This window comes from Scyliorhinus torazame, chromosome 14 (genome assembly GCF_047496885.1).
Source record: "Scyliorhinus torazame isolate Kashiwa2021f chromosome 14, sScyTor2.1, whole genome shotgun sequence".
In the NCBI taxonomy this organism is placed as follows: Eukaryota; Metazoa; Chordata; class Chondrichthyes; order Carcharhiniformes; family Scyliorhinidae; genus Scyliorhinus; species Scyliorhinus torazame.
This window is the reverse complement of record NC_092720.1, coordinates 51,707,397-51,722,228: the sequence shown is the minus strand read 5'-3', so window position 1 is coordinate 51,722,228 and position 14,832 is coordinate 51,707,397. Positions and strand designations below refer to the sequence as shown.

Genomic DNA, 14,832 nt, shown 5'->3' with positions numbered 1-14,832 from the left:
AATGGCAGAAGGCAGAGAGTGGGGATCAAGGGGTCTTTTTCAGGATGGCTGCCGGTGACTAGTGGTGCCCCTCAGGGCTCAGTGTTGGACCACAACTTTTCACAATATACATTAATGATCTGGAAGAAGAAACTGAGGGCACTGTTTCATAGATTATCATAGAATTTACAGTGCAGAAGGAGGCCATTCGGCCCATCGAGTCTGCACCGGCTCTTGGAAAGAGCACCCTACCCAAGGTCAACACTTCCACCCTATCCCCATAACCCAGTAACCCCACCCAACACTAAGGGCAATTTTGGACACTAAGGGCAATTTATCATGGCCAATCCACCTAACCTGCACATCTTTGGACTGTGGGAGGAAACCGGAGCACCCGGAGGAAACCCACGCACACATGGGGAGGATGTGCAGACTCCGCACAGACAGTGACCCAAGCCGGTATCGAACCTGGGACCCTGGAGCTATGAAGCAATTGTGCTATCCACAATGCTACCGTGCTGCCCTGTTGCTAAGTTTGCAGATGATACAAAGATATGCAGAGGGACAGGTAGTATTGAAGAAGCAAAGGGGCTGCAGAAGGACTTGGACAGGTTAGGAGAGTGGGCAAAGAAGTGGCAGGAATACAATGTGGAAAAGTGTGAGTTATGCACTTTGATAGGAAGAATGGAGGCATAGACTATTTTCTAAACTGGAAAAGGCTTAGGAATCAGAAGCACAAAGGGACTTAGAAATCCTAGTTCAAAATTATCTTAAGGTTAACGTGCAGGTTCAGTCAGCCGTTAGGACGGCAAGTGCAATGTTAGCATTCATGTCTACAGGGCTAGAATACAAGACCAGGGATGTACTTCTGAGGCTGTGTAAGGCTTTGGTCAGACCCCATTTGGAGTATTATGAGCAGTTTTGAGCCCCATATCTAAGGAAGGATGTGCTGGCCTTTGAAAGGATCCTGAGGAGGATCACAAAAATGATCCCTGGAATGAACAGCTTGTCATATGAAGAGCAGTTGAGGACTCTGGGTCTGTACTTGTTGGAGTTTAGAAGGATGAGGAAAAATCTTATTGAAACTTAGGATACTGAGAGGCCTGGAGAGAGTGGACGTGGAGAGAATGTTTCTACTAGTATGAAAAACTAGAACCAGAGGACACCAACTCAGGCTAAAGGGACGATCCTTTAAGACAGAGATGAGGAGGAATTTCTTCAGCCAGAGGGTGATGAATCTGTGGAACTCATTGCTGCTGTGGAGGCCAAGCCATTGAGTGTATTTAAGACAGAGATAGGTAGGTTCTTGATTAATAGGGGGATCAGGGGTTATGGGGGGAAGGTAGGAGAATGGGAATAAGAAACATATCAGCCATGATTGACTGGCAGAGCAGACTCGGTGGGCCAAATGACCTAATTCTGCTCCTATGTCTTATGATCTTATGGCGACATTTTAATTCCAGCTGACAAGTTTCCAAAGCTTGGAAAACCCAATTGGCCACTGTTCAACCAGCAAAGTAGCTGGTTGCTACCAGAAGCTACCAGCTTCATTCAAATATTTACACTGCCAGCATGCCTCCTGAGAGACAGGTTGGTTGTCTGCCCCCTCACGTGCCTCTGATCAACCCAAAAGTGTATGAGTAGGAGGCAGGTTGGTTTTGAGATTTCTGACCTGGCCCCAACACACCTAGTTATGAGGGTTACAATTACCCCCATACAGTCAGCTAGGATGAGGAAGCTAGATTATCACGGTATAAATCAGTGATGGGCAACCTAGGTTAGTGAGTGGGCCACATGACAGGCCCCCCTTTATCTCAGTTGGCCACAATATTGAAATCAGGTTAGTTCGCTAATCATGACCCCATTAATAAGATTAAATACATTTAAAATGCACCAAATATTTCAGAACGAGTTATAGAAAATGCTTAATATACATATATTAATAGAACTCTCATCAAACTCAAATGGTAAAAACAAATGAAATATTTACACTATGGATGCAGAGGGAGCGCAGGACTCTCACAGTCAATGTTATGAGCCATCAGCACGCACCTCACTTCACTTTCCCTTGCTTTACGTGTGTATCTCTTCAGTCATATTGGAAAGAAAAAAACTATGTGGACAGAAATCAGCGGAATGTGGCAACCCTGCGTGTGGGCAACAATTAACTAAAAGTCCTGTGGGGCGCACTCAGAACCCAGATGGGCCACAGGTGACCCCTGGGTTGGGTGGCCCACCACTGGTCTAAATGTCGTTTCCTGAATACTGGTTTGGCAGAATTCAAGCTGAACATGTTTTAATTGAACTGGGTTAAAAGAAAGCACATAAATTCCCGATAGGGTGCATTGTATAAAAAGTTATGTAAAGGTGCAAACTAGAGGAGCTGTATCTGCTTTTAATGTCCTGTCCTTTGTTGACCCCTTTATCAAATTTGATCAACTCCCGTGGATTGTTTGGTGGTTATATTAAGTTGTAGATTATTAATAGCGGATATTAAGGAGTTTCATCCTCACTGGGCAGTAATCTGGTGGAATATAATAGATATTCCGATGTCCGTTCATTGATGCGCGTTCATCCGCGCAACAATCACCAGGCAGGAATGTTCCCTTCCAGTCGGGGAACACTTCAGCAGTCAAGGGCATTCAGCCTCTGATCTCCGGGTAAGCGTTCTCCAAGGCGGCCTTCAGGACCCGCGACAACGCAGAATCGCCGAGCAGAAACTTTAGCCAAGTTCCGCACACATGAGTGCGGCCTCAACCGGGACCTGGGATTCATGTCGCATTACATTCATCCCCCACCATCTGGCCTGCAAAATCCTACCAACTGTCCTGGCTTGGTACAATTCACACCTCTTTAACCTGGGTTTACCCCATCTCTGGATCTGTAAAGATTTAATCACCTGCTAATGCTCGCATTCCAAGCATTGTTTGGCATCTTTGAATTTGTCTATATATGTGTTTCTGGAACAGACCTCTTCATTCACCTGAGGAAGGAGCAGCGCTCCGAAAGCTAGTGACATCGAAACAAACCTGTTGGACTTTAACCTGGTGTTGTAAGACTTCGTACTGTGCTCACCCCAGTCCAACGCCGGCATCTCCACATCATGCTAGAAAGAGATCTAGCGGGGAGGGAGGGAGGTTGGGGGGGGGGGGGGGGGGGGGGGGGGGGACAACTGGATTGCTGCTGCGGAAATCCAAAAGGAAATGGCTAAAGAGTGGGTGGGCGGGGATGGTGTGCGACGCTGGGGGTGCGAGCGGGAGCGCGGAGGCGGGATATGGGACTGGCCTAGAGAAGGTAATGGCTAGTCGACACGGGAGGGGGGCAGGTAGCCCCCTAGTGAGGCTGATCATGTGGAATGTGAGAGGCCTGAACGGACCGATAAAAAGGGCCCGAGTGCTCGCGCATTTGAAAGGACTAAGGGCAGACGTGGTTATGCTCCAAGAGACGTACCTAAAGGTGGCGGACCAAGTTAGGCGAAGGAAAGGATGGGTGGGACAGGTGTTCCACTCAGGACTAGACGCAAAGAATAGAGGGGTGGCCATTTTGGTGGGGAAACGGGTAGCATTTAAAGCAAAGAACATCGTAGCAGATAGCGGAGGTAGATATGTAATGGTGAGTGGCAGGCTGGAGGGAATGGAGGTCGTGTTGGTTAACGTGTATGCCCCAAACTGGGACGATGCGGGATTTATGAGACGGATGCCGGGGCGTATACCGGACCTGGAGGTAGGAAACTTGATTTTAGGAGGGGACTTTAATACGGTGCTGGACCCGGGGCTAGATAGATCCAGCTCAAGGACCGGAAGAAGGCCGGCAGCGGCCAAGGTACTTAAGGGGTTTATGGACCAAATGGGGGGAGTGGATCCATGGCGATTTCTTAGACCTAGGGCTAGGGAGTTTTCCCTCTTCTCCCATGTCCATAAAGTGTACTCCCGGATAGATTTTTTTGTTTTGGGAAGGTCGTTGATCTCTAGGGTGGAAGAAGCTGAGTACTCAGCCATAGCGGTTTCGGATCATGGCCCACATTGGGTGGACCTGGAATTAGGAGAGGAAAGGGAGCAGAGAACACTCTGGCGATTAGATGTGGGACTGATGGCGGATAAGGGAGTGTGTGCAAGAGTGCGGGGGTGTATTGAGAGATACCTGGAGGTCAATGACGACGGCGAGGTCCCTGTGGGAGTGGTATGGGAAGCACTAAAAGCGGTGGTCAGAGGAGAGCTGATCTCCATTGGGGCCCACAAAAGGAAAACAGAGGCCAAGGAAAGGGAAAGATTACTGGGGGAGATTTTAAGGGTGGATAGGGAATTTGCAGAGACCCCGGAGGAGGAATTGTACAGGGAGAGGAGACGACTCCAGACGGAATTTGACCTTCTGACCACCAGAAAGGCGGAGGTACTGTGGAGGAAGGCACAGGGGAGGAGGTATGAATATGGGGAAAAGGCTAGTCGCCTGTTGGCTCATCAATTGCGAAAGAGGGCAGCAGCGAGGGAGATAGGAGGAATTAGAGACGAAAGGGGAGACACGGTGCGAAGGGCAGGAAAGATAAATGAGGTGTTCAAGACCTTCTATGAGGAACTGTATAGGTCTCAGCCCCCAGAGAGAGAGGAGGGGATGCGGCAGTTCCTGGACCAATTGAGGTTCCCGAAAGTGGAGGAGCGGGGGGTGGTAGGCCTGGGGGCACCGATTGGGGTGGACGAGGTTATTAAGGGACTGGGAAGCATGCAAGCAGGGAAGGCCCCAGGACCAGACGGGTTCCCGGTGGAGTATTACAGAAAATATGTGGACTTGTTGGCCCCGTTGATGGTGAGGACGTTCAATGAGGCCAGGAAAGGGGGGACTCTACCCCCGACGATGTCGGAGGCGACGATATCGTTAATTTTGAAGAGGGATAAAGATCCGTTGCAGTGTGGGTCCTATAGACCCATTTCATTATTGAAAGTGGACGACAAATTGTTGGCAAAGGTACTGGCATCGAGGATAGAGGACTGTGTCCCGGGGGTGGTGCACGAAGACCAGACAGGGTTCGTAAAAGGGAGACAACTGAATGTTAACGTGCAACGACTATTAGGGGTGATAATGATGCCCCCAGTGGAGGGGGAGGCAGAGATAGTGGCGGCAATGGATGCTGAGAAGGCATTTGATAGGGTGGAGTGGGAGTATTTATGGGAAGTGTTAAGGAGGTTTGGGTTTGGGAACGGGTTTATTAGCTGGGTTAGACTTCTTTATGGGGCTCCAACGGCAAGCGTAGTTACAGGTCGACATAGATTGGAGTATTTCCGACTATATAGGGGAACAAGACAGGGATGCCCGCTGTCTCCATTGTTGTTCGCGTTGGCAATTGAACCTCTGGCCATGGCGTTGAGAGACTCCAGGAAATGGAGAGGGGTGATTAGAGGGGGAGAAGAACACCGAGTCTCGTTATACGCGGATGACCTATTGTTATACGTGTCGGACCCAGCGGGGGGGATGATAGAGGTTATGCGAATTTTGAGGGGGTTCGGGGATTTCTCAGGGTATAGGCTAAACATGGGGAAGAGTGAATTATTTGTGATACATCCAGGGGACCAGAGTAGAGAGATAGAAGGCTTGCCTCTAAGGAAAGTGGAAAGAAACTTCCGATACCTGGGGATTCAGATCGCTAGGAGCTGGGGAACCTTGCACAGACTTAATCTGACACGGTTAGTAGAACAAATGGAGGAGGACTTCAAGAGGTGGGACATGCAGCCTCTATCGCTGGCGGGCAGGGTGCAAGCAATTAAGATGATGGTCCTCCCGAGGTTCTTATTTGTATTTCAATGTCTCCCTATACTAATCACCAAGACCATTTTTAATAAAATAGACAGGAGCATCACGAGCTTCGTGTGGGCAGGGAAAGTTCCGAGAGTAAGGAGGGGGTTCCTTCAGCGTAGTAGGGACAGAGGAGGATTGGCACTACCGAACTTGGGCGATTACTATTGGGCCGCCAATGTGGCAATGATACGTAAATGGATGATGGAAGGCGAGGGAGCGGCGTGGAAAAGACTGGAGAGAAAGTCCTGTAAAGGGACGAGTTTAGAGGCGCTGGTGACGGCGCCGCTACCGATCTCACCTAAAAAGTTTACCACGAACCCGGTGGTGGCGGCAACATTGAATATCTGGGGACAGTGGAGGCGACAGAGAGGAGTCCGGGGAGCCCTGGTGGGGTCCCCAATCAGGAACAACCATAGGTTCGCCCCAGGAAGAATGGATGGAGGATTTCAGAGCTGGTACCAGTTGGGAATTAGGAGGGTGGGAGATTTATTTATAGATGGGACATTTGCGAGCTTGGGAGCATTGGAGGAAAAGTATAAGTTGCCCCGGGGAAATTTCTTGAGATATATGCAGGTGAGGGCGTTTACTAGACAACAGGTGAGGGAATTTCCGTTGCTCCCGACACAGGGGATACAGGACAGGGTGCTTTCAGGGGTGTGGGTCGGAGAGGGCAAGGTGTCAGAGATTTACCGAGAGATGGGGGAAGAGGGGGAGGAGTCGGTGGGCGAACTAAAAGGAAAGTGGGAAGAAGAACTAGGGGAGGAGATAGAGGAGGGTATGTGGGCTGATGCCCTAAGCAGGGTAAATTCCTCTTCCTCATGCGCCAGGCTTAGCCTGATTCAATTTAAGGTGCTACATAGAGCGCACACAACGGGAGCAAGATTGAGCAGGTTCTTTGGAGTGGAGGACAAATGTGGGAGGTGTGGCGGGAGCCCGGCAAACCACGCACATATGTTTTGGGCGTGCCCGGCACTGGAAGGGTATTGGAAGGGAGTGACGGGAGTGATTTCGCGGGTGGTGAAGGCCCGGGTCAAACCAGGCTGGGGGTTAGCTTTATTTGGAGTTGCGGAAGAGCCGGGAGTGCAGGAGGCGAAAGAGGCCGACGTGGTGGCCTTTGCGTCCCCAGTAGCCCGGCGCAGGATCCTACTCATGTGGAAGGAGGCGAAGCCCCCCGGACTGGAGGCCTGGGTAAATGATATGGCGGGGTTCATTAAACTGGAGCAGATAAAGTTTGCCCTGAGAGGATCGGCTCAAGGGTTCACCAGGCGGTGGCAGCCATTTCTCGACTACCTAGGGGAACGTTAGAGGGAAGACAGATGACCAGCAGCAGCAACCCAGGGGGAAGGGGGGGGGGGGGGCCGGGGGGGGGGGGGTTTAGTTTAGTTTAGGTCAAAGATAAAGGGGTTTTGTTACTTGTGTATTGTTAAAAATTTCTGTATTGTTATTGTTGCGTTTGCTTTGTAAGAGGGAAAAATTGTTGTTTGGGAAAAAAATTTCAATAAAACATATTTTTAAAAAAAGAAATGTTTGCTCTCAAGTCACCTCTCTTGTTCTTTTGCCAATCACCTTAAATCTGTGTCCGCTGGTTACTGTCATTCGAAAGAGTTTCCCTTTATTTATTCTCTCAAAACCATTCATGATTTTGAGTGCATCTATCAACCATCTCTGCTGTGAGGCGAACGTCTCAGCCTCTCCAGTCTCTCCGCATATCTGAAAATGTTCCGAGTGCCACCTGTCCTCTCCCCAACCATGAAACCACCCTTCCCACTTAATGACAAATGTCCACGTTTACCTTTCCCAGTTTTCCTTTCTTATAAATTAAAATATAGAAACTTAAGCTTACCACATTTTTTCATTTTCATTTTGCATCGCTCCTCAATGCATCGACTGCACGCTGTTGTTTCCAGAAATGGCGGGCAGAGGCTGCGATAGAATGCACAGAGTGTGGTCACCTCAGACCTTCGCTGTGCATCCGGCATCTCTGAGAGTTTATCAAAGTCAAAGCAGGTTGGTTCTCGACTTCCAGGCGATTCTGGAGAGACACCATAAAGGATGTTGATTACTGAAATAGTCCCCATAAAGGCTGCTGAGTGTAATACACTGATATAAACAGAGCCATCTACAACCATAAAATATCAACGCTTAATTCCTCACAATTATTTATTAACTATCAAACTGGAATCTTGAAGTCATTTTTAGTCATAGTTGCTTCTTTAAAAAAATTTAAGACTCAATGAACTTGATGAAATTGATCAGTGAGTTTACGGTTTTTATAGTGAAACCATCTCTACAACTAAGTTCATTTCATGTTATTCGTGCAGTTTAAAAATAAATCTATACAGTGATGCCCAGTAATTCCAAACTGCTCTGAAATGTGGCAGTTTTGAGAATTAGCTACGGAGACGGAACTCCGAAAGTGATATATGCTGCAGTGTGTCCTGTATGAAATTAAACAAAGGTTATTGACTGCTCCAGATAAGAATATAAAAGTGGATAGTTCAGTTAGCTCTGGGTCTGAAACTGTAGTCACACTTTCGTGTTTCACAGAAAAAAAGTCTGAACAGTTTGTTTCAGCAGCACAAGCGGCCTCAGTTGTGTCGAATTTGTCACTAGTGGAATTACCACACAGGGCTTGGGAGAATAACAGGTTCTGCTGCCAGGGTGGTGCTTCAGATAAATGATTCAAGGCTACCAGAATACTGTACTACAAAAGGTGGCAATGTTCCTGCCTGGAGATTGCCAAACATATTCTCTCTCTCTCTTGATGAGCATAAACACATTAAATGTCCTCACTGTGATAAAAAATAAATTTCTATTGTACTGTTTAGCTTTGTACACTTTAATGTTCAGAATGTCATGATCAGTTTTTGGGTGCCTGGTCGGTATATCAATGTTTTCTGTCAAGACAAAGCAGGCAGCTCTCCCATCAGTGCAATGTCCCTGTCCGCCTCCTTTCCAATCTCATTACACCTCTACTGAATCTGGGTGTTAATGGACCAGGTCAGAGTCTTTCTGCCATCAGGATTAATAGAAGGAATTCAATTCTATGTAGGTGTGAATTATCCTAAGGAATATCCACATTATATAGTGGCTGGAATCACAGCCATTAGCAACAGAAGCAGCATTGGACCAATCCAAGTAATTAGCAGCCAGATTCAGGGAGGAACGGCATGGGGAGTAAATGAAAGGGGAAATGGATGATGGAGAAGAAAGGAATGAGTGGTAGTGAAGGGAGTGGCATAGAAATAATGGAAATATATAAAACTGAAGGAGATGGCGGACACCAAGGAAGGAAAGGGGTTCAAAGGGTAGGACAATGGGTGTAATGAAGGTGAATACATGGAAATGAAAGAGAAATAGATGGCAATCAAGAGGCAATTAAGCAAAGGAGAATGGAACAAAGGGACAGTGCATAATGCAAAGATTAATGGGTATCAGTGAAGGGGAAAAGATGGCAATGAAGAAGTGAGGAGAGCATAGAGGAAAGAGAAACATTTGCAAATGAAGGGGAGATTGATGGAAGAAAATAGGTGCTGTTAAAAATTAAAAGGATCACTGAATTGTTACGGTGCAGAAGGAGGACATTTGGCCCATTGTGTCTGCACCAGCTCTTCAACTGAGCATCATGACTCCGTGCTATTCTCGTGCTTTTTCCCCGATGAAGGAAATAAAAGTAAAAAGGAAGAGCACAGAATGAAGGTTGGGGAGGAATGAGAACGTTAGGATTACTGGGAGAGGGGGAAGAATGCCAGCTTGAACTGGGGAAAAAGAATGCCATCTTTAGGGGCAGCACGGTGGCACGGTGGTTAGCACTGCTGCCTCACAGCACCAGGGACCTGGGTTCAATTCCAGCCTTGGGTGAGTGTGTGGAGTTTGTATGTTCTCCCCTTGTCTGCGTGGGTTTTCTCCGGGTGCTCCGGTTTCGTCCCACAGTCCAAAGATGTGCACCTAGGTCAATTTGCCAAGCTAAATTGCCCCTTAATATCCAAGGTGTGCCGGTTAGGTGGAGTTATGGGGATGATGTTGGGGAGTGGGAGTAGTTAGGGTGATCGTTCAGAGTGTTGGTGCATTTTCAATAGGCCGAATGGCCTCGTTCTGCTCTGTAGAGATTCTATGCTTCACTGGACTATGGGGTAGAAATGTGCCATTGGAGAGAGTGAAGAAGCAGATCCAGGTTGAAGAGAATGTGGAACAAAATGTCGTTTGGAAAGGAGTGCGAGGAAAACATGTTGACGAGAATAAGGAAGAAGACTGCCAGCTTGAACAGAATATGGGAAGTAAGAGTATTATTATGAAGATAGTGAGAAAAAAGAGTGACATTTTGAAGAAAGTATGGGGAAATGATTGCCATCTTACGTGGGAATGGAAGATGGGCACCAGCTTAAACTGGGTTGGAGAAAGAAGTGTGAATTAGGTGGAAGGAGGCAGGAAGAAAATTGTCAGTATGAATTGGAAGGGTTTTGAGGAGAAAAGTCTGTGAAATGGAAAGGTGTTGGTTGGGTGCAGTGCTCAGGGACAGCAAAAGGAGGGTGGCTTGGATGTGGGAGAGTAACTGCTGTGATAACCTCTGGGAACTGATGGTTGGTTTGTTGAAGTTCCAAATATTAATTATTTTGGATTAATTATTTATTAATTGTTAAATATTAGAGTACCTAAAATTAATCAGAATGCATCAATTTAATGCATGCATCATTTCGTCGTCCTATGAATGTCTTGCTTGTTTGTGCCATCAACATTTGGTTTTCACCTTTCAGGCTTTCATGTACTTTGTCTATTGCTCAACTTAAAGTACAACTTTCAGACTATTTGGTATGACTATATTCAACTACTTATTTTCACAGTTGAAACCAGTTTGTATTCAGGGCCGTTCTTGAGGTGTCAGTTTTCTGGGAATTGTGTCAACAATTGCGGTGACTTTTGTTACTTCTCTTGGTTGGAAGGGCAGCACGGTGGCGCAGTGGTTAGCACTGCTGTCTCACGGCAGTGAGGAGCCGGGTTCGATCCCGCTCTGGGTCACTGTCCGTGTGGAGTTTACACATTCTCCCCGTGTCTGCGTGGGTCTCACCCCCACAACCCAAAGATGTGCAGCATAGGTGGATTGGCCACGATAATTTTTTATTTTTAAAAAATGTTTTAAATTTAGTGTACTCAATTCATTTTTTCCAATTAAGGGGCAATTTAGCGTGTTCAATCCACCTAGCCTGCACATCTTTGGGTTGTGGGGGGGAAACCCACGCAAACACGGGGAGAATGTGCAAACTCCACACGGACAGTGACCCAGAGCCGGGATCGAACCTGGGATCTCAGCGCCATGAGGCAACAGGGCTAACCCACTGCGCCACCGTGCTGCCCTAAACGTAGATGTTATTAATGTATAACAGTTAGCTGTCAGGGGATTGTACAAAGAATCGTCAGAGAACAACTGAACTCAGGTTTGGTGTATTGTGTGATTCGACAAAACAAATGTAGTCAAAGTTACTTTACCTGACTAAGTTTATGTGCATGTCATTAAAGAAAACCTTCTAGCTTTGAACACAACACAAACAGATTCAAAAACAGCTTCTTCCCCGCTGTTACCAGACTCCTAAACGACCCTCTTATGGACTGACCTGATTAATACTACAGTCCTGTATGCTTCACCTGATGCCGGTGTCTATGTATTTACATTGTGGCGCCCTTTTATGTATTTTCTGGATTGGCCACGCTAAATTGCCCCTCAATTGGAAAAAAGAAGTGGGTACCTTAAATTTATTTTAAAACCTTTTCTAGGTTGGCATAGTATTGTCAAATTTTACCGCATAGAAGGAATTCAGGTGGCCAAGTATGTTTGTGTTGAATCTTCGAACAAGCTATCCAATTAGCCACACTCCCTGTTCTTTCACTTAGCCTTGCAAAAATGTTCCTTTTGTATCACGTCGCCTTTTTGGACAAGTCATTGAATCTGAAGGTTCACCAGAGACAATGGGCTGGATTCTCCATTTTAGCGGCAGTGTTTACGCCGTCGTAAACAGCGGAGCGTTTTACGACGGCGTCATCTGGCCGCTACGAGCAGCGATCCCCCAACCCACAGGGGCCAGCACGGCGCTGGAGCGCTTCAGGCAGCTCCAGCTGCCGATACGGGCCCCAGCACGGCTGCTGCGGGTCCGCGCATGCGCGCCATGGCCGGCGCAGCTCCGCGCATGTGCGTGGGGTGCTGTCTCTGCGCCGGCCCCCACGCAACATGGCGGAGACTTACAGGGGCCCGCGTGGAGGAACAAAGATCCCCCCCCCCGGAATTAGCCCGCCCGCCGATTGGTAGCCCCCAATTGTGGGCCTGGCCACCGTGGAAGCCCCCCCCCCGGAGTCAGATCCCTCCTCCCCCCCACCAGGATGGCCCCCGCTGCCAGAACACTGAGGTCCCACCTTTTAGGACGACATGCGAACGACACCGGCGGGACTCGGCCGAACCTGGCGGGCACTCGGCCCGTCGAGCGTGGAGAATCGCCGGGGGGGGGGGGGGGGCACGTTCAGTCGCCGGAGAATCGGCGGCCCGGCATCGGAGCGGTGTGGTGGGATTCGCGCGCCCCCCGCGATTCTCCAACCCGGCGCGGGATTGGAGAATCCCGCCCACTATTTTTACAGTTTAAACACAGTTTAGAATCTCAATACATCATGGAATGAAGTTTGTGATATAATATAAAAATATTTACTTTTTATTTCATTGTTAATCCAGTTTATAAAACTTGATACCCTGGAGTAAACCCCTGGTTTGCCACGCTGGCCACAGCCATCCCCCCAGGATGTAATTCCATACAGGTAATACCGTTTAGATACAGGATCTAAGCAGGTCAATGGTCCTCCAGAATCTCCCTACAACAGGATAAGACAACATATATACATTATTCAAGCTCCAGTACTTCTTTACAATGTAGATGCATTTGTTTTTTTGCCATTTTTCACCTTCCTTTTCTCTTTTGAAGGTGTGGCCAAGATATTATTCTCCAAGCTCCATTCACTTTCTGATATCTTGGCTAGCTTATCATTATTTGAATTGGAGCCCAGACAGTGATTAAGCAATTAATCACTGCTTAAGCAATGATTCAACAATGCATTCACCTGTTAGACGTATCACAGCTAAAAGAAAGATCCTACTTTAAGCAACCTTTACATGTATGCACACTTCCAGTAGGAGCTGCAGTGGAGTAATCAGGAGCCCTGTTTGTTTTAGTTTCTGTCATATACATATGCTGAGATCAATTTTGGTGGTGATTTTGTCAATTGGTGGGGAATAGCTAAAACAGAAATCCAACCTGGATCTTTCTGGTCTCTATGACTCAGCTGGTCGTCAAACCCTTGGGACACCTAGGAAAATCTCAGTCTTCTCAATTACTCACTATAATAAACAGTCAATGTAAAATAAATACTATTTTGACAATATTATTTACATCATGACAGTTCATTGACATAATCCGGCATAACATTGTTCTACTCAATTTATTTTTCAGTAGGAAAAGTTAGTCTGCTGCCACAATTTGAAATCAAGGACAGATTTTGCATTTTTGTGCTTTTAGCACCAAGTTTCATTCAATGGGAGTCTGTTGTGAGAGTTTGGATGTGGATGCCACTGAACCCTATTTGTGTCCATCATGAATTTCCATCTATATGTGACCTCTAACATCAAGATGGCCAACAGCAGCAATCCCATGGGTGCACCATCACCTCTGTGTTTTTCTCCAAGCCACACACCATCCTTACCTGAACATACACCACTATTTTCCATCAAAGATCAGTCAAAAGTATGGAGCTCACCTCTCCCTGTAACATGATTGTGAAAAGGGCTGTAATGGTTCCAGAAGAAGGTCCATTTACAACTTTTCAGACGTACTGGCAATGGGCAATAAAAATGCAACATTGCGAACAACACCCATATCCTGAGAACAAATGTTCAAAATGACCTCAAGAGCCTAATTTTCGTATATCTGCTTTCACAGCATGAAACACAAACACTAAACTGTAAAATTTGGCCTCAAACATGTTACACTTTTGGGTTATTGCTCTCAATATTTTTTTCAGATCCAGCATCTCAGGTCATTTCCATAAGCGAACCTTTGTCCATTAATGACCTGAAATAAAACCTTTACCTGCCCAATATCTGTTGATAATTGAGGACCTTTCAACACAGGGCGGCACAGTGGCATAGTGCTGCCTCACAGCTCCAGGGACCCAGGTTCAATTCCTGCCTTGGGTGACTGTCTGTGTGGAGTTTGCACTTTTTCCCCTTGTCTGCGTGGGTTTCCTCCGGGTATTCCGGTTTCCTCCCACAGTCCAAAGATGTGCAGGTTAGGTGGATTGGCCATGCTAAATTGCCCCTTAGTATCCAAAAAGGTTGGGGTTACAGGCATAGAGTGGGGGTGTGGGCCTCGGTGGGGTGATCTTTCCAACGGCCGGTGCAAACTCAATGGGCCTAATGGGCTCCTTCTCCACTGTAGGGATTCTACGATTCTATTCTATTCCAACATTAACTCTGTTTCTCTCTCCACAGATGCTGCCTGACCTGCTGAAAATTTTCAGTTATTATTATATCAGATTTCCAGTATCCGTAGTTTGCTGCTTTTTGATTGTTACCTGGCAGGAGTCAACGTTGCCAGATAGATACCCAGCACAGAACATTTGATTGGTGACCAGTTCCTTCCCAAGTGCAGCTTTACATGTACTCTGACCCAACAATGGCACTTTTGCTTCTATTAATACGTCTGCAGATGGGCCATCTGTTTGTATGAATAAAAGAGAACCATATGTCAATGGGCAAGATAACGTTTACATTCAAATGGAGTATTGACTGTCCCAGTTAAAACAAACACTGCAGCATTCTCCGCGTATTCTCACATGCATCCATTCTCAATGAAACCTTGAATTATAACTGTATTGCTATTTACGACAGAATTCAAGTGTCAATCGTTCATTTTGTTAATTAACCATCAAAAAATAGTGCCCCAGACAGTTGTGAAAAACATGATCGTTTTCCTCCCGCTTTTCATATTCTTGGGCTTGCATGTCTGTCTGATTTCTTTTGTTTCCTTTTTATTG

At 46.9% G+C, this 14,832-nt stretch overlaps 1 protein-coding gene across 1 annotated transcript in view; it reads right to left on the bottom strand.

Annotated features, from left to right (window-relative positions):
• prss56 (serine protease 56) overlaps positions 1–14,832 on the bottom strand; it is a 104,292-nt gene that overhangs the window by 58,394 nt on the left and 31,066 nt on the right. The window contains exons 8-10 of the mRNA XM_072474179.1: positions 14,371–14,513; positions 12,456–12,615; positions 7,610–7,798 (exon numbers count right to left, since the gene is read on the bottom strand). Coding sequence (XP_072330280.1) covers positions 7,610–7,798; positions 12,456–12,615; positions 14,371–14,513 — 492 coding nt within the window. The remainder of the gene's footprint in view (positions 1–7,609; positions 7,799–12,455; positions 12,616–14,370; positions 14,514–14,832) is intronic.